General features: G+C 39.0%; 1 protein-coding gene across 1 annotated transcript in view; it reads left to right on the plus strand.

Annotated features, from left to right (window-relative positions):
• Positions 1-12,921, plus strand: part of jakmip2 (janus kinase and microtubule interacting protein 2) — a 30,618-nt gene extending 17,697 nt beyond the window's left edge. Inside the window, exons 13-23 of the mRNA XM_033978981.2 lie at positions 554-652; positions 3,884-3,985; positions 5,211-5,264; positions 5,345-5,410; positions 5,495-5,563; positions 7,015-7,092; positions 7,826-7,876; positions 8,576-8,728; positions 8,801-8,866; positions 10,234-10,304; positions 12,842-12,921. Of these exons, the coding sequence (XP_033834872.1) occupies positions 554-652; positions 3,884-3,985; positions 5,211-5,264; positions 5,345-5,410; positions 5,495-5,563; positions 7,015-7,092; positions 7,826-7,876; positions 8,576-8,728; positions 8,801-8,866; positions 10,234-10,284 (789 nt within the window). The 3' untranslated portion in view covers positions 10,285-10,304; positions 12,842-12,921. The remainder of the gene's footprint in view (positions 1-553; positions 653-3,883; positions 3,986-5,210; positions 5,265-5,344; positions 5,411-5,494; positions 5,564-7,014; positions 7,093-7,825; positions 7,877-8,575; positions 8,729-8,800; positions 8,867-10,233; positions 10,305-12,841) is intronic.
• Positions 12,922-20,557: the final 7,636 nt, after the last annotated feature.

Consider the following 20,557-nt stretch of genomic DNA (forward strand, 5'->3'; position numbering starts at 1 on the left):
GTGTTTTGTTTCATTCACATGTTTAACACACAAACCCTGCAGATTTACGCTGAGTTCTTCTCTCAAACACTCTGTTCCACCTTGTGATGTCATCATGTGGTGATACAGGAAGTGCTCCACTGTGTTTTTAAACTCCACACACCTTCATTTCTAGAATCATTTGGACCAATTCAGCTGTGGAATTGCCGATTTCTACTGAACAAAAGGTTAAAAAAAATAGCTGCTAACTTGAAAACTACCACTTTGTGACATCACGAGGTGGAACGGAGCATTTTGAGCTTTGAAAATGTAGACAGAGAAGAGGCAAAACACAACTCTAGGTGTGTTTTTGAGGAGGTAACAGCATTATAATATGGATTAAAGCTCACAAGAGTCATTTTTGTGACCTTTAAGACAGAAAAATCTTGTAGTTTGTGGTGTGTTTAAGTCATTTTCGATACATTTTGCAGTTTACAATGACGAAAACTTTAAATAATCCCAGTTTATTTTTAAGAAAGAGAAGAAAAATCATAACTTGTCTTGTTTAAATGCTGATTTTCTGTCTCTTTTTTAGCTGGACAAAGCCGAGTCCGAATGCAGTCGAGTAGAACAGGAGCTTCAGGACTCGAGGGACCAGAATGAACTGTTAGAGTTCAGGATCCTGGAGCTGGAGGTAAACGACGCTGTGAGAAGCCAGAGCGCACCAGGACGACCTGAGAACACCCAGAGCATTCACACGAGAAGAACACGTACAGAACATTAGATAAACTCAATTTAAACCATGTCTGTCTGCGGTCGGCTCCAAAATCATTTTACAGGCTCAAAATCAGGGACATGTTAGCGGACCGGTGTATGCTAAATCAATTCACAATTAGACAGAGTTTTATTTAATAATCTAAACTCTGTGAAACTGTTGTGCGCAGATATGTGTGGGAAAAACGACATTTGCTGTATTTATTGCATGTACTTTGCACCAGTACATTTTAATATTAGTAAAAACAAGCCTAAAACAGAACATAATACACTTTTAAATCTTCAGTCGCTCCTATAATTCTTAAGTTAAACTCATTAAATTGTAGCCGTAGATAAACTGAACCTTCTGAGATTTTTGGCGATATATACGGTTAGAATTGTTCACTTACACTTGAACTTATCACGACTTAAACTAGAGGAAGTAAAAATGTTTAGTTTTGCCCTGAACAGCTCGATCCAACACATTTTTCATAACATTTTCAGCATTTCCGGGCTTATGTCTCTTATTTGAGCCTCAATATCACGTTTTAAGTCGTTTATTAAGTCATTTATTCACAAACACCTTTTCTTTAAGATCGACCCACAGGAAGAAATCAGGACTAGTCAGGTCTGTGGAGATACTGCCCCCTGTCTTTGAAAAACACTTATTATTCCTTTAATGGCGTTTACGCTCGGGGTATCTCTGGTGTTAAAATGTCGACGGTCGTTCTAAACGCTCTGGAAAAATAAAAGAAAAATATTTAGAAACAAAAGTTATGAGTTAAGATTTTTGTTTGGGCCACTCTGTGTTTGGACAGGTGCTCACATGTCCGTCCAAAATCACTTTACAAGCTCAAAATCAGGGACATTTTAGCTTAAATGCTAAATCAATTCACAATTAGACACTTTTTTTATTTAATAATGCACAATCTATTAAACTGTCATTCATTTTTTAGCTCAGATATTCGTTGGAAAAATGTCATTTGTTGCATCTATTGCCAGTACAATACATTTTAATACTAAATTTATTCAAAATATTAACAATTATTAGTAAAAATCGAACCTACAACAGACGTTTTTTTGGACATAATATAAACAGAACATGCAGGGTTTGGACAAGCTGCTCAAAAATCATTGTACGGGCACGAAATCTTATGCTAAATCGATTCACAATTACACAAACTTACTCAAAAACGCACACTCTATTAAACTGTTGTGCATCGTTAGCTAAGACACAGATAGAAAAAGTGGCGTTTGTTGTATCTATTGCCAGAAACCAACTGCACCAATGCGTTTTAATATAAATTTGACAGAACATATTAACAATTCTTAGTGAAATTAAGCCTCAAACAGAGATTTTTTTTGGATTTATCACGTGTAATTCATGTTAATCTCACACACGACGCACAGAGGACATGCTGTTCCCGGTGTGGACTCCTCTGAGCTCGGACAAGGCGCTCGCACGTCCGTCAGTCTGAGGTTTCCTGTGTAATGTCCTTTGTGTGAGGCTGGTGCACTGCAGAGGCCGGAAAGACACGTGAGACGAGGCGCCCCCTAGTGAACGCACTGAGGAAGTGTCCTGAACTGTGAAATGATTTAAATAAGTAAGATAGAGGGAAAATTATACTAAAATCCGCAGCCGTTTTAAGTGTTATTATGTGATTTTTAATATTATGTGGATGCTGTTTAAAATTTAATGAAAACATATTTACTACGTTTTAAAACAATTCAATTAATGACTGTCCATCCATTCATCTGTCCAGTTTCTTGCCCGGGTCGTGGGGCATCAGTCTAAGCGGGGACTCCCAGACTTCCCTCATCCTAGACACTTCCTCCAGCTCCTCCTACGGGACCTCAAGGCGTTCCCAGGCCAGAGAGAGACATAAATTCATGACTATTCTGACCTTATTCTAACGCATCCACTACTTTTGCGTCTAAATGCTGCTAAAACACATTTTCATTGGGAGCATTTCTGGTTAAGCAGGAATCGTATTCAATTAAATGGAGAGTTTGGGAAATGTTTTGCCGCCAATTCTCTCTGAGGCTTTAAAATCGCTGTGGAGTCCGTCGAGAACTTGTTTCCTGTCAATGTCAGCGGCCTCATTTTCCCCAGAATAATCGAACTCAAATGACAATGGTGGAACCCAAATCAACTTCCATTCACATTAGAGTGAAAATGTGACTGTACTTTTACACAGGCTGTGGTAATAATCTCCTAAAACCTGAGATCTTTCATGGTTTTATTCATTTCTCTTTGTTATTTGGGCTGATTGGACCTGATGAGTCTAAAAACAAATAATTATCTTTTTACATTATGAGAAAAATGCTGTCCACACATAGAGGACATTCGTTCTACTTTTTAATCATTTTGATAGAACATTTGATTAATAATTTGTAAAAACTGTGAAGACCCTGAACACAGCAACGATTTAACTGAGTAAAAAGAAAATGAGAAGCAACAATTGTGCCTCTTGGAAGAATGTGGCATGAAGTTACATAAAGTAAAAAGACATTAAAATCACACAAATCAAAACATAAATAATCACAGATAATCATCATAAAATTTACATTAAAGGGGGAAAGTGCAGAATAAACCCCTTTCAGTCGTATTCACAGATAAACAGAACAGTTTGAGTCTGGATTTAAACATTGTCAAAGTCGAGGTCTGAGTCACATCTTCAGAAAGAATGTTCAGGTTTTAACTGAACAAAACTCAAACACTGATTCAACATGTTTAGTCCTGGTTTAGTCCTGGTTTAGTCCTGGTTCAGTCCTGGTTTAGTCCTGGTTTAGTCCTGGTTTAGTCCTGTTCAGTCCTGGTTTAGTCCTGGTTTAGTCCTGGTTTAGTCCTGGTTTAGTCCTGGTTTAGTCCTGGTTTAGTCCAGGTTTAGTCCTGGTTTAGTCCCTGTTCTGTCCTGGTTCAGTCCTGGTTCAGTCCTGGTCTATTCCTGGTTTAGTCCTGGTTTAGTCCTGGTTTAGTGACATAACGTGTTAATGTGTTAAATTCTTCTGTCATCACTAGGGGGCAGTATACTGTCCTCATATGTGGACACCAGGACCAGGACAAAACAAAATGAGTTGTAAAATGAATCTGTATCATTGTAAAATACGCCGTGTGTCCTGATCAAACGGACTTAAACGTTCTTGTAGCTGATGTTGTGTTGTTTTGCAGGAGCGTGAAAGACGGTCTCCTCCCTTTAACCATTATAAGATGCACCCCTTTTCTGAAGGAGTCAGCGCTCTGCAGATCTACTGCATGAAGGAAGGAGTCAAGGTCAGTGCATTTAAACCCTGAGGAGACGCATCTGCAGGAGGACGGAGGAGAGAGTGGGTTTATCAGAATGGTCCGGGAGAGGTTCAGTGGTGAGGAAAAGTATCACATGTGTAGAAGTGCAAAGAGTAAGATTTTAATGACTTGAGAATAATATCGGACAAAGTAGAGAAAGAAATCACGTCAGGGGCAGAGGGGGTGACGACACAGAGACATACGCAAATAGTGAATGTGATTAGGTGATGGTGTTTTACTGGTTAAATATGTGCATCAGAAAGAGTGGACAAAATGACAACAAATCAGCATTTTTCAAAAGTCTAGGTCAGGATTTTTATTTTATTTGTTTGTATATTTATTTATTTTAATTTATTATAATATTTTTATTATATTTATTTATTTATTTTTATATATTTATATTTTAATTATATTTATTTATTTATTTTTTATATATATTTTTATTTTAATTATATATATATATATATTTGATATATTTTTTTAATTTTTATTTTAATTTTTCTTCATTCCTTATGTGAATACCATACCCTCCACCAGGGGGCTGCTAGTTTTTTCTGAGGTCCATAAAATGCAAAAATTACAATATAAATTTCCTGTGCACAGTGAAAAATTTCAATTAATTTCAGTTTATTTTTGTAAATCCCCAAATCACATCGGCGTCGCCTTTTAGAGCTGAACATGAGAATTAATTTAACCAACAGAAAATTAGAAAATCAACAATGAAAGAGAAACAGACAAATAAATAAATCAACAGAAAACAGATGTAGAAGTGTGCCAGAGCGCCCCCTGTCCTTAGACCCTCCGTCTCGGCGAGGAAAATAAAAAAAAAAAATAAAAAAAAACAGTGGGAGAAAGAGAAACCAAGATTGTACAAGTTCATATTTACAACATAAATATTAAAAAACAACTTTAAATTCAGCACCGTCAAAACATTTACATCATTTACTTGTGGCTTTTTTTAAAATAAATTTGATACTGGAGAGAGTTCATTTCTTTAGCAGTTTTTCTACAGAGAATCGTTCTTTTGGGTCTGGGGACATTGCTGTTGCAGAGTTCACGCTGCTCTGTGATTGGTTAAATCCACCTGTCACTCACTCAGGGCAGAGGCGGGACAATAGGAGACAAAATACAGTATTAATCTGTCAAGTCACATTTCAGTGTTGTATTTTTACGTCTGTCCTCATAAATAAAGTCCAGTTCTCGTCTCTTTCAGGACGTGTGTATACCAGATTTGATCAAACTTCTAGACATTCTGGGAGACAACGGGGTGAGCCTCGTGAGACATTATAACGGGACATTTCCCTTTGAAGCTGTTCATTAAATTCATTTTTCGTTTTTCTTTTGCAGAATTTAAGAAACGAGGAGCAGGTGGCCATTATTCAAGCGAGTACTGTGCTGTCATTAGCAGAAAAGGTACGTCCCAGCGGCGAGATGTGAAAACACTGCAGCTCTTTTCAGTCTGTTCAGTTTATGTGAAATGTGTGTGTCGCCCTCTAGTGGATCCAGCAGATAGAAGGGACAGAGGCGGCGCTGCACCAGAAAATGATGGACCTCGAGATCGAAATGGTAAAGTATTATAGGTTTAAGCATATAATTATAATATTATTTTTTTATTAACGTTTTTTAATAGGTAAAGTAAAATAATAATAATAGTAAGTAAGCACATAAATAAGACAATAGACACATAAATAAATAAAAAAATCATAAAAATAAATGAAAAAAATAAAATTAAAATTAAAAAATAATAACACATAAAAAAATAATGAATTCGATATACAAATTAAGCACATAAATAAGACAATAGACATAAATAAATAAAAAAATCATTTAAAAAAATTAATTAAATTAAAAATTAAAAAATAATAAAACATAAAAATAATAATAATAATAAATTCAATATACAAAGTAAGCACATAAATAAGACAGACATAAATAAATAAAGAAATCATAAAAAAATTGAATAAAAAAAAAAAAAAATTAAATAATAATAATAAATTCAGTATACAAAGTAAGCACATAAATAAGACAATAGACATATAAATTTTAAAGATCATAAAAAAAAATAATAAAATAAAAAAAAATAAAAAATAAAAATAAAATAAAAAATTATAATAATAAAAATTTAAAAAAATGAATGAATGAATAAATGAGGGGCGGGGTTCATGTAACATACTCTATACTTTCATATTCACCTGTTTGTCAAAGTTCTCCAGAAACACGTCCCATGTCAAGTGAAAAATGTCCACTTTTCCTCACTTTTCAATTTTAATTTTTTCTAGTTGGACATATTTTATTATGTCGTACAGTAGATGAATGTAAATTGGAGGATTTTTTTGCTTCCAGTTCAATAAAATAAGTCTTCTATCCAATAATGTCACAAATTTGACAATTGATTTTCGTTCATTCCGAAGATTAGCAGTAACTGAGGAAACGCCAAACAGTACGAGGGACATCTGAAATATAACGGCATATGAAATATTTTTGTCCAGTGGGGGACATTTATGGACAACTCTAAAGGAACATTTTGGAGAGTCGCATGTTTGACAGATGAATATAAAATGTTAAACTGAAGAGTGGACATGGTCTTGTTCTTTACTCCATTGAATGACATTTATTTTCTCTCCAGTGTCCTGTTGTTGTCCTTTAGATCGTCCAGTGCACGTATATTTTCCAAGTCCAACAAACCACTGCAGATATTTTTTTAAACATTTTCACGACTAGACTGTTTAGTTAATGACATACACGTCAAATCAAGTATTTTTTGTAGTAAAAACTGCCTGTAGTTGAATAAATAAATGATAAACAGCCTGAATCAATCAAATTCAAGTACATTTTATTTCTGTAGCACATTTAAAATACTATGAAAACCTGTTTAGTTTGTGTTAAATACCAGGGAGAAGAGGTGGGTTTGGGGGATTGAGAGGATCTGAAAGGCAAAGGGAGGAAACAAAGCCAAAACAAGAAGATAAGAGTGTAAAATGTGCAGCTTACGTTATGTTAATGTTTATCTTTTTCAGGAAATGTTCTGTAAGCAGAAAGGGTATTTAGAAGAGGAGCTGGACTACAGGAAACAGGCTCTGGATCAGGCCTACATGGTGCGTCTATACTTCACTATCACTCATGTAATGTCAGGTAATAAGTGATGGAACAAGTACTCAGTGTTGTTAAAATACTCAAGTAAAAGTAAAAGTATCACATGAAAAAATCAACTTAAGTGAAAGTATTAAAGTACATGTTTAAATGTTTAATATTTAATGTATTTAAAGAGAAAAAGTAAATGTATTTTGTGCAGATTCTGAGTCTTATAAAGCGTCAAATGGAGTGATTTTGATAAAAAAAAATTTGTGCAGAATTTTGTTCAAAAGAAACAATTGAATGGATAGTTTTTTTCCAGCTGTTTTTATTGATCGTATTTTCTGGAGTATAAGTCGCACCAGTCATAAAATGCATAATAATGAAGAAAAAATACATATATTTCACATATAAATCACATCAGGTCTCAGACAATAAGAAAAATACTTTTACTTTTCAGTCCTTTTCAAAATGTAGTGGAGCAGAAAGTACAGATACTGCTCTCCTCTGAAGTAAAAGTAAAAAGTATCTACTGTAAAACTGACTTAAGTACAGTATTTTACTTCTTTTACTTTGTTATGTTCCAACTCTGCAGGTAACGCTCTGGGAAAACACTGTGACTTTGAGTTTTAATTAGAAAAACATGGTGTGAAAAAGCAACTAAAACAACTAAACACGCCTCACTATAATAACTCACTCTTATAACTCACTCTTATAATAACTCACTCTTATAATAACTCACTCTTATCTTTACAGCAAATCCAGGAGCTGGAGGCGACGCTGTACAACTCCCTGCAACAAGATAAAGTGAGTCGTGTTTTTGACACAAATCGAGGAACTGAAGGTTAAACTGGGGAAATATGGAAGCAACGTGTTCTATTGGATAAGACCACGCAAGTCCTGGTTTAAGCTTGTTTTTTTAGTTTTAGTCCTGGTTTAGTCCTGGTCTAGTCCTGGTCTAGTCCTGGTCTAGTCCTGGTCTAGTCCTGGTCTAGTCCTGGTTTAGTCCTGGTCTAGTCCTGGTCTAGTCCTGGTCTAGTCCTGGTCTAGTCCTGGTCTAGTCCTGGTCTAGTCCTGGTCTAGTCCTGGTCTAGTCCTGGTCTAGTCCTGGTCTAGTCCTGGTTTAGTCCTGGTCGTTAGTTCTCTAATCTACTGGAGACAGGTTAAAATGATATGAATAAGTTTAATTCTATATCGTGGGTAAAGCATTAGCATCTATATTAAGGCACCAGAAAAGTTACATGTTGCAGCTTTTTGTGGGGTAAATGACAAAACAATATGCCAAAAAAAAATAAACAAACAAAAAAAACGAATAAAAAAAATACAAGTAAATAGATAAATTGATAAATAAATAAATACATAACTAAATAAAAAAAATAAAATAATAATAATAATAATAATAATAATAATAAAAAATAATCTAAACTGGTTCAAACTTCTCAAATCACACCTGTAAATATACATCTTATTCTGATTCCTGGTGTAATATTTCCTGTCGTTTTTCAGGTGATAAAATACGGCGAGCCCCTGAACGATCTCCAGAAGGACGAGCTGAGGACGGCGGTGGAGAAGCTGAGGAGACAAATGCTGAGGAAGAGTCGAGAGTACGACTGTCAGATCCTCCAAGAGCGGATGGAACTACTGCACCAAGCTCACCAGGTACACGCAAAAACACTGATGTACACAAGAATAAAAACATAGTATTTATGTACACGCTGTGATACTTTGCAGAGAATCCGAGACCTGGAGGATAAGACCGAGATCCAGAGGAGGCAGATTAAAGACCTGGAGGAAAAGGTAAAGATTTTGATTGTATTTTACAGGTTATATCAAAATTTATACCTGATACAAGTGCGTTTATCGTACAAATACCAGCCAAACTTAAAGATACACTATGTAAATATTCAGGAGGGGGTGGGGGGTTCATTTCCTGCTTTTGTTCATGGAAATGTTAATGCTTTTCCTGGAATGTTCTATAGTATGGCGTCAAACGTATCTATCTAATCAAACATGCATCGTTCTTGCTTCGCGGGGTCTTCTCTTCGCTGATTTGTCATGTCGTGGTGTCACATGTTTGTTTCCACGGAGACTTAGACAAACTTCGATCCACAAGGGAAATGACTTGGACACAGTAGCTAATAGTAAAATAGTAAAACAAAGAACTACATGTTTTATTGGTACGAAAATGCAAAATAATTAGGAAAAATAGTAGCATAGACATTTGTCAAATAAGGTACAATTATACAGAAAAAATATATATGTACAAGTAGAATTAAAACCTTGGACTGTATAAAGACATAGACTAAGGAGGAGGGGCCACAGTTTCCAGTGTAAGGCAAGTTTATTCGTACACAAGGTAATTCAAAGAGCTTTACAGAATAAGAAAGACATTAAAATCACACAAATTAAAACATAAATAATCACAAATAATCATCATAAAATTAACATTATTACATTGAAGCCAGAGTCAATGGAGCTGAAGTTGTGCCCGTGATCCTTTTTATTTAGAACGCGGCAGTTAGCAGGTTAAATATCCATCCATCCGTCTAAGCAGTGACTCACAGACCTCCCACACCCCAGACACCACCTCCAGTTCCTCCGGTGCGACCCCAAGGCGGCGTTCCCAGGTCAGCCGAGAGCTCCTCCTGCGTGACCAAACTCCCCACTCTCTATCTCTAAAGGAGCGCCCAGCCGTCCTGCGGAGGAAACCCATTTCAGCCGCTTGTATCCGTGATCTTGTTCTTCCAGAGGCGATGGCAGGAACGTAGATTTGACCGGTAAATCGAGAACTTTGCCTTTGGACTCAGCTCTTTTCTTCCCTCACCCGTGAACAAGACCCCGAGATACTTGAACTCCTCCACTTGAGGCCGAGACCGTCCACCTGGAGAGGGCAAACTACGTCCATTTATATGTAGAGTCTGTGATTAAAACATATAATCAAAGTTTCATGTCATACTGTGGAACATTCCAGGCAAGGCAGTACTACCTCCACAGAGAAAAGCACTACTTCAAGCTTCAAAGTGCAGTGTACAGTCACCGTAGTGTCCTCTGGTAAACCCCTGGCCTGTGTCTCTTCTGTCACTAACAGTCTGAGTGTTGCATTAATTGTCTCCCTCTTCTCTCCTCCTCCTCCCTCCTTTCTCCTCCTGTCGTTTCTCCTCCAGTTTTTGTTTCTTTTCTTGTTCTTTTCTCTCGCTTTTATCCTTTGGCCTTGAAGTCGTGTGCCGTAGCAGAGGTGAGTGTCTCTGATCCAAGTCGTCGTCGTCGTTTCTTTCCTTTTATAATTTGACTAAACGATTAACCCTGACAGTAAAGCGTTGATATACTCAGAGGTGGGTGCTGCTTTCTTTCCCCAAATACTACAGTAATCTCTCGGACCATTACTCTAAACTTGTACGATCTTTGTCTTCTCTACCCACCTCTGATTATTTTGTTTGCATTTTTTTATTTGAGAAAATGTTAACACAAATGGAAAGTGTCGTCTTTTGAGGTTCTTACTTGTCACAAAGGCAGAAAACTCTTGGATTAGGTACATTTTGTGATGCTAACATTGCGTTTAAAAGCTTAAGGAAACTGTACGTAAGAGTTTGATTTTAAATATCGTAACTTTGCCGATCGTGATCCTAGATACAAGCTCGCTTTTACTGATAACTATTTGAATACTGATTTATTCTGAAGTTATTCTGATGTTATAATTTTGCGTTTTGGTTCTCAAGACGATCATCCAATCAGAAACCAGAATGAGCCTCACATGAGTCTGTTATTTGTATTGCCAGTTTCAATGCAGTCGGTTTAAACCTAAAATGACTCTCGCTGACCTGTCCATACTGTGAGAATGAGGAAAATGTAAATGTGCTCGCTGTCTGAAGGTTTAGGCGCTGGCAACCCGGGCTCAGTTGTGATTTTTAGTGTCCTTTTTAAAACTGTAAGAACATATCAAACTGTCAACTGGACAAAAAGTTGTAGGAGTAAAGATGTTTCGCTGCTTATCCGAGCCGCTTCTTCAGTTCTGGTCAGATTATTGGTGGACACTGCCTTATATCCAGGGCCGGTTCCAGCTCTCAGGGGCCCTAAGCTGAATGTGTCTCTGGGGCCCCTCCTGGTTCAGCTGTTGGTGATTCACATTTGACACATTCTGACTCTGCTCTCGTCACTTTGACCAGTTGTTTTTGTGTTTGAACATCAGACTGAAAACATCCAGAATGTGACAACAACAACAACACAACAACAACACAAACGTATAAGAACAACACAAACATATAAGAACAACACAAACATATAAGAACAACACAAACATATAAGAACGACACAAACATATAAGAACAACACAAACACATAAGAACAACACAAACATATAAGAACAACACAAACATATAAGAACAACACAAACGTATAAGAACGACACAAATGTATAAGAACAACACAAACACATAAGAGGGGGAACAAGATTTTTAAAATTCTAGACATTTTTTTTTCATTTCTGGTGGATTTTAGTGTGTTCAGTTGTGTGTCCAGTTGTGTGTTCAGTTGTGTGTTCAGTTGTGTGTTTCTTAAATTCACATTATGTCGGGTCGTTGCTCCGGTGTAAACACAGAGCTGCCCTCACCTCTGCACGACTCAAACACAAACACAGCAGCAGATATTTTACTACTATAGAAATAAAACAAATGTAATAGTTTTAGAGGAATATTTAGGCTGTAAACACACAAGCCCTGTGTCCAATAAAACTTGATATATTATGTTATTTTCATTATAAATGTATGGGCTCTTGGGGGCCCCTGGTGGCCTCGGGGCCCTCAGCAGCTGCTTGGTTTGCTTATAGTCTGAGCCGGCCCTGATTATATCTGTCTGAATGGAGGAACTAACTATAATGAAACCTTTTAGATATAAGTGAGTTTACAGCAGTAATCTGACCTGAACTGAAGAAGGGGCTCGGATGAGCAGCCAAACATCTTCACTCCTACAACTTTTTGTCCAGTTGACAGATGAATTTTTCTTGTTATATGGATCAGAACTGGACGACTGAGGGATTACACAGACGTCTTTTCATGTAAGAGCAAAGGCTACATACAGTTTTATAAAACACAGAAGCTTTAAAAACATTCAACCAAACGATAATCATCCATGTAACTTCAAAATACTTCTATGGTGCGTTCACACGTGCACACACAACATCACACAACATCACACAACACACAACATCACACTACATCACACAACATCACACAACATCACACAACATCACACAACATCACACGACATCACACGACATCACACGACATCACACGACATCACACGACATCACACGACATCACACGACATCACACGACATCACACGACATCACACAACATCACACAACGCGGAACTAGAGCAGGACTAAACCAGAACTACAACTGAACCAACCAACCAAGTCTATATCAGGACCGAACCAGGACTAAACCAGGACCAAACCAGGACCAAACCAGGACCACAACAAGAACCAAATCAGGACCGAACCAGGACCGAACCAGGACCGAACCAGGACCGAACCAGGACCGAACCAGGACCGAACCAGGACCGAACCAGGACCGAACCAGGACCAAACCAGGACCAAACCAGGACCAAACCAGGACCAAACCAGGACCAAACCAGGACCAAACTAGAACAAGTGTGAACGCAGCCTTTAGATTCTTAATATTCCTTGTTTGCCATGAGTTCATCCTTATAACCATCTTTTTCTTTAAATAAATTCCATTCTTTGATCATGTGACTACCCTCCGTCTCTGTTTCAGGTCTGTCCAATCAGAGTCCATGTTCCTGACCGCAGTGTTGTCTCCGGCGCTCAGTGGATTTTAACGTGTCACAAAGTGGTTGCTGTTTTTGGTGGATGTCAAAGTGCAAGTCTTCTGGTTCCTCTTTATTTACTGCTTTTTTGGGATCAGTTTCTCAGGACACTGCCAGGTTTGAGATGGACTTACCTACGTCTGCCAAAACCTACGTTAAACCTCCAAACATAATCACAATTCAGGTGCATTTAGGCGACGTCACTGCATTAAAGAGTCCCTGTAAAAACAGAGCTGGAGCCAGGTCAGAATTCTATGATGGATTTGCTGTTAAACTGTCAAATTGCATTGTTTTTTACCTTGTTTTGACCTTGTTTATGGTTAATATCGCTAATTACTGGGTCTGTTCATGTTAAACAAAAACTGGCACAAAATTCGACGTCTTCTTTATCAGCACAAATAAACTAAACTGATTTATTTTTTCCCAAACAGCTTCATAAAGTGATCGTTTTATTCAGCCTTTAAATTTTGATTGCTGTCAGGGGATTGGACTTTAAGCATAAGATTAATATGGAAACTTTGTGGAGCCCATTCCTCACAAATAATGACAAGTCTCAGCATTTCTGGTTTACAAGTTTGGAGATTTCGTTCAAAACCAGTGAATGTCTCAGATTTGTTTAAGCCCCGTCATAATTTAATGATGTAATAATTTCAGATGGAGCAGGGGTCTGTTTAACTCTATAGACAATTCAGGGTTTTTTGTTTGTTTTTTCGTATCAAAACAGAAGAGACACAAATGCTGAAGCTTCTCATTATTTGTTTGGGATTGGCTCCACAGACTTGGCGTATTAATCTTGTAGCTTGAAGTCATTTCAGTTGACAACAATCATGTTTTTGGAGTTGAATAATGGCATCACTTTCTGAAGCTACTGTGAAAGAATCATTTCTATCCATTCATTCTCTTCCTTTTATCCGGGGCTGGGTTGTGGGAGCAGTAGTCTGACCAGACTCGCCTCATCCCAGACACGTCCCTCCAGCTCCTCCGATGGGACCCCAAGGTGTTCCCAGGCCAGCCGAGAGACATAGTCCCTCCAGTGTGTCCTGGGTCATGCCCAGGGCCTCCTCCCGGTGGGACATGCCTGGTACACCTCCCCAGAAAGGCGTCCTAGAGGCGTCCAAAAAAGATGCCTGATTCACCTCAGCTGCTCCTCTCTACACAGAGGAGGAGCGTCTCTACTCCGAGCTCCTCCCGTGTGATCGACCTCCTCTCTTTATCTCTAAAGATGCGCCCGGCCGCCCTGCAGAGGAAACCCACTTTAACCGCTTGTATCTGCGATCTTGTCCTTTCGGTCATTACCCAGAGCTCATGACCACAGGTGAGAGTAGGAACATGGATTGACCGGTAAATCGAGAGCTTTGCCTTTTGACTCAGCTAAGAATAATATCATTTTGTCCATTTGTGCCACACAAAGACATTAAACTGTGTGTCAGTTTTTGTTTCATGAAGAAAAGTTCACTAATTGCAAAGATATTCACCATAAACCAGGTCAGCACATTTGCATCAGTTAAACAACAAAATTCTACCATAGAATTCTGATTTACAGCTCAACTTTTAACTAAAGGGACCCTGTAGTACTGTGATGTCACGTGAATGCAACCCATGTACTTACCACTTTGCAGACACACATATAAACGCTTTGACAAATCCAAACCGATGCCTGAGGATTCTACTCTCTGCTGTGCAGGGAAACGCCATTCACTGCTGTTCAGTCAGAGCCACAGACACTGGAGCTGTTCACACTGGAGCCAAAAATATGACTTAAGCTTGTTTAGAGAGTAGGTTCGGTTGGTTTTGCCTGTTTATTGTCCCAGGGCTACAGAAATGTGAAAGGAAACTCAGAAGAAAGCGAGATAGGAGAACTTGTAAGCTTTATCACAGAAAGGCATCGTGCAGTCGACTTTTTTAATTGCGTAAAAGCCGAGGTTAAATCTGTCAATGGAGTGAAGACGTTTCTCTGGCCAGTTGACACATTTAACTTCAGCTTTTACTATGGATCAGACCTGGACGACTGAGGGATTACAGAGACTGCTATTATTAAGGTTAAGACACTTTATTGCCCTTGTCCCCCATTGCATTTGACCCATCCTCCAATGTCACTGGGGCAACCTGAGCTAGGCTTGATGAAGACTACCTTGGTTGGAGGATTTTACCTATTGTGCATGTTTTTGGGTTCATGGCGGGAAATGTTGAGTGACCCAGAGGAAACCCGGTCCCTCAAGGCCACTTATAAACACCAAAATAGAAAGATGACACCTTTTTTTCTCTAGTGTGAACAAATCCATCAACACCAGACACTACAATCGTCCACTGCATCTTCTTTCCCGTTCTAAACCTGAAGACGGGTTTTGGTGAACGCGCTTGTTTAAACTGCAGTGATCCATCTCAGGGTCTGGAGCGCAGAGGCCATTGGGACAGACCGCCGGCCTCAGAGTAGGACTGGGTTCTGGACTTTAAAATAAGGACCACATTTTGCCCTGGCCTGGCTGTTCCAAACGGTGCTGATACAAACGGCTCGGACTCTCCACAGAAGGGGGCGCTCTTTTTGCATTGGACGGCTTCGATAGACCTTTTAAACACGGCATCAGGACACTCAGGTTGTCTTCATATTAATACAACAACTGAAGTCGAGAAGTCAACTAACCTACGGATCCCGGGATCTCAGCTTATCTCGGGTCTCTATAAAAAAACTATTTCCAGATTGTGAAAGTTCATTTTGATTTCTGAATGCCAGCGGACTGAACTAGCTTTACTGGTAATATATTTTTGACTTTTTTTTAAACAATTCCAACTATACAGATGCCCCAATATCCACCCATCTTTATTTATGTAATGTAATATATTTGTTCATATGTACATGTTCTTGTCGACCATAATTTCCTGTGAAAACGTTGCACTTTTCTTTGATTCTCCTCGAAGCAGCTCGAACAGTTGACACTCGACACGGAAATCTAAAGGTGCGTTGCGGAGCTTTTCCGGTGAAGTTTACGCCAATTGCTACGTCTCCATGGAGATGTGACTGCTTTGCCCGTACTGTTCCGCATTGTGACATTAATCGGACCTATCTAGCATTTACTTAACTATAGGCGTTTTTTATTGCTCCAAAAAAACAAAAACAAAAAAAAAAAGCACGCAGCTTGTGTCTCCATGGAGATAGAGATGTTTAATATTATTGAGTTCATTCTGGAAGTTGCCGTGGGCGTCGCCATTGTCATTTGGGTTGTTATTTTGCATGGGATTGCCAATCGTCACGGCAAAAACGGCGCAAAACGACCGACTTTACGTGATGTTGTAGCTGCAAAACTCTCCAAATTCTCCAGAAAAAGAGAAAGGCAAAAGTGGGAAAAGTGGGCGGGGCTGAATAAGATCAATACCGTAAAGCATTTCAGCAAAGCAATAACATTCCAAGACATGATTGTGGCGTAGCCTTCACCAGAAATGCTCCACAGTGCGCCTTTATTTTGCTGTTTAATTGTAGTGAAAGCTGCGAAGATTTTATTTAATCACTGGATTATGAATGTGGGGTCACTAATTATTCTCCTTTCCAAAATACCTGTCTCCTCTTAACCCTTTGCCATTGTCTATTCCCGGTGTTATTCCACTATCTGGCCTGCAGGGGGTGCTGGTTCCACCTATAGACGATCAAACTCGCCCTTTAAAAGTTCCACGGTGTCCATGTAAATACTGTCATTACCTTTGATTGGTGGAGGTTCTTCAACTTAGAGCTTTGTGCAATGTTTTTGAGTTAAATGGAAAGATATATAAACTTTATTGACAAGTTTCTCAATGAAAAGTGTTTTTATTTTACTAACTTAACCAACTTTGATACTAACAGTCCCGTCCGAGTAGATTTACTTGAGAGTTATGCCAAAATAAAATCTGCAGCCGATGAAATATGATCATCCAACTTGACCAGATCTTAACAATAACCATTTTTACTTAGTTTACTGCTACAAAAAGCATTTTAGCTAACCACATATTTGCTAATTGTACTGCTTTATGGCCATTTCTTACAATTCTTTCCTGGCTTGCCTTGTCTGGAATGTTTCACGGTGCGGCATTAAACTTAAAAGGCTCATATTATGTTATTTTATCATCTATTTTCTGAAGTTTCCTCGTCACAAACAGACCTGGAGTTGTGTTTTTTTTTTTTTTGTTTCATTCACACATGTTTAACACAAATCCTACTTTTTTTTTTTTTTAGACTGACTTTTTCTTCCCGCAAACTGAAAACACTCCGTTCCACCTTGTGATGTCATCGAGTGGTGATACAGGAAGTGCTCCACTGCGTTTTTAAACTCCATACACCTTCACTAGAATCATAATTTCAGTATTTCAGTCCTGGAATTGCTAATCTCTACTGAACTGAAGGTAAAAGCAGCTTGAAAACTACCACTCGATGACATCACAAGGTGGAACAGAGCATTTTGAGCTTTGGGGATGTTACAGACTAATAATAAAGAGCTACTCAAACATGTGAATGAAACAAAACGCAACTCCAGGTCTGTTTTTGAGGCGGTAACAGCAGTAGAACGTTGCTAAAAGCTCATAAGAGTCTATTTTGTGTCATATGGGACCATTTATTCTTTTCTAGGGCCACACTGTGGAATATTCCAAGCAAAGTAGACAAGCAGATCGTTGGCCTTCTACCAGGAAAGTGACATGGTACACCTTTAATCAGCTAAATCATGATAATTCAGTTTGGATATTAAGAATGTTTTGTAGCATTTGGCTAGCAGGCTAATGTCAACGCCAGGCCCAGTACGTAAAACCAGAGCGTTTAAGTCTCTGTACCTGATTTTTTACTGTCTTAAAAATGTGAAAATTGAACTACGAGTTAATTTTAAGTGATTTGCAGTGGACCAAAGTTATTCCTCACTTACCTTATGCACTCAGAACATCCTAATTATTCACCTTGTTGAGTTTATAAGCGCTTTTCACAGCTCTTAAAGACACCAGAGCGGAGTTTTGCAGCGATGGTACACCTAACAAGCATGCTAATCACTCAGTTCCTGATTATCGGACAATAACGTGCTTTTGAGTTAGACGCAGACGGTACGCAGCGGGCGTATTTTGACCTCACGCGCTGACGAGAGATGACTACAAAGACCCATTTAACTCACTATACGGAGATAAAACTTCATGCAAACTCGACCAAAAGCAGTTGCCTTAACGGACTTTCCCTCCTCGCATCCGTTTCCGTTTGTCGTATGGATCATGTAGTCGATCGATGTCAACACTTCAATCAGTTTATTATGATGCAATGTGTGTTTTTTATTTTATTTTATTCAGTTTTACTTTACCCTTGTTTGTCTTCCAATGAATATTCCCCTCTACTTTGGTCTAATTAAAATGAGTTATGCTGGTATATAAATAAAGATTCATAACCTTTGAGACTATGACGTCATTTTTACAAAGTTTATGTTTAATTAGCGGTTAAATTTGGGACTTCCTCGTCTGTATATATATTAATTAGCTTAAAAGTGAAGCGTAGACTGTATATATAAATGGATATAGCTAACATGCTAGCTATTGACTCTTCATTCATCGTCATTTTGGTCTTAAATGTTCGTATTAACCCGCTCTACGTGATCCTGGTGTTTTTATTTCACTATTTTTAGTCCGTAAAATCAAGATATGAACATTAATAACAGACAAATCAGGCGACTTCTTTTCCCAGAGTCACTCCTGCTAGCGTTAGCAACAGGTTTGATTGACAGCGTTGCTAAGCGGGCGTTACCTTCAACAACCTGGCTCCAGATTGGCTCTTTGGTACGGTATGATACTCGCTGCTGGAGTTCCAAATATAAGTTAGCTAGCTATACCTGCTAGCGTCGATGAGCTTCGTTTTACCGGAGCCGTGTAGTCCACTTCTTTATAGTCCATGAAGTGAACGAATATATTTTTTAGTTTTTTTTTTCAGCCTGGCGACGGATGAAGTCGACCGTCCAACCAGATGGTCATAGATTTGAATCTCATTTCCTGTCTTTTTTTTTTTACCTGTTATTGCCCATTTACATCAGCATAGTGTACTGTATGTGAACAATCGCAAGAGGAAGGGCATCTGACATAAAAAAACAAGTCAAATCAACTAGATCAAGGTCACAAAAGAGTTTCCAGTTTCCCGTTTAGGCCATTTTTGGATTTGGTTATTACGAAAAGCGCCCCACGTGAAGATGAAGATATTGCTTTGCTTAATGATAATCCGCAGTGTAGCTTTAAACATGACTACCTCGCAAACCCGATAGTGTCGTCTGTTCGTCTCCATGGAAACGGACACTCAGAACGTCCTAATTATTCACCTTGTTGAGTTTATAAGCGCTTTCCGCAGCTCTTAAAGACGCCAGAGCGGAGTTTCGCAGCGACGGTAAACCTAACAAGCATGCTAATCACTCAGTTCCTGATTATCGCACCTCCGAGTTCCATCGCTTTGTCGGTTTCCATAGAGACAAACAGACGACGCTATCAGGTTTGCAAGGTAGTTACGTTTAAACCTTCAGATCGGTGGACAAACGCTCCACCGATGAGCTGCCGTCGCCCGTTTATCCTCCGTAGATCACCCTTCAAAATTTGTTACAGAAAAGTGACATAATGCGCCTTGAATAACCACTTGCTTTTTCTCTCTTAAGCCTCGTATTTGAGACTCGTTTCAGCGCGGTCTGCCTTTTCACTTTCGCTGCGGTGGGCCGTCACTGCCAAAACCTCAAACGGGAGCGGAGTGCTGCTGTTTTTTTCCGCCGCGCTTCCAAATGCCAAGTCCTGTCGGTCGTGAAGTCGCGTTGACGTGTGTCCTCCTTTCGACGCCCACCCAGAGGTCAAACTCAAAGCGCTGCGCCAGACACTTTACTCTCCATCGAAAAAACAATTTGAAAGTGAAATACCGGCGTTAACACGGGATTCGTTTATGCTAATTCTTCCACGTTTTAGACCAAACTCAAATAATCATTTTTATCTAGCGCTTTTTTCAACTACGAGGCATTCGAAGCGCTTTACGTCAAGGAAAAAGTCGCTCGTTCCTTCCACCATCGTACGCAGACACTGTAGGACAGATGGGTTAAGTGTCTTGCCCGAGGACACGACGACAGTATTCATTAATTCTGTAGGAGCTGGAATCGCACCGGCAACTTGTGGGTTGCTGGATCTGACCGCTGGATTTGAACCGTCGACGTTCAGATCAGTGGGCGAATGCTCCAACTGAGCTACTGAGGAAAAAGTCGAAGTTTAAATCTGTGAACTGGACAAAAAGTTGTAGGAGTGAAGACGTTTTCGCCGCTTCTTCAGTTCGGGTCAGATTATTGGTGGACGCCGCCTTAAATCCGTCTGAAGGGAGGAGCTAACGACGCTGAAACTAACACCTGTCGTTTAGTTTCTGTTTGTACGCGAGGTCCGTTGAGCTACGCTAAGTGTGCACTGCGCCTGAGTCGGACTTAACATATTCACTCACGTCTTAATGGGTGTTTTTCACGTCTGTTAGCATCCTGGCTAACACTACTGTGAGTGTTTTCTTAACGTCTCAACAGATGTGAGTAAAAACAACCAAAAAAGTGCAAATAATGAAACGGTTCGTGGTTCAGTTCACCCGCTGAACGTTTCACTCTTTAAACCTACGTCGAGTTATTCCTCACTTAACTCATGCGTCCGATCATCATAATTATTCCCCCTGATGA

This window comes from Periophthalmus magnuspinnatus, chromosome 14 (genome assembly GCF_009829125.3).
Source record: "Periophthalmus magnuspinnatus isolate fPerMag1 chromosome 14, fPerMag1.2.pri, whole genome shotgun sequence".
Taxonomy (NCBI): domain Eukaryota; kingdom Metazoa; phylum Chordata; class Actinopteri; order Gobiiformes; family Gobiidae; genus Periophthalmus; species Periophthalmus magnuspinnatus.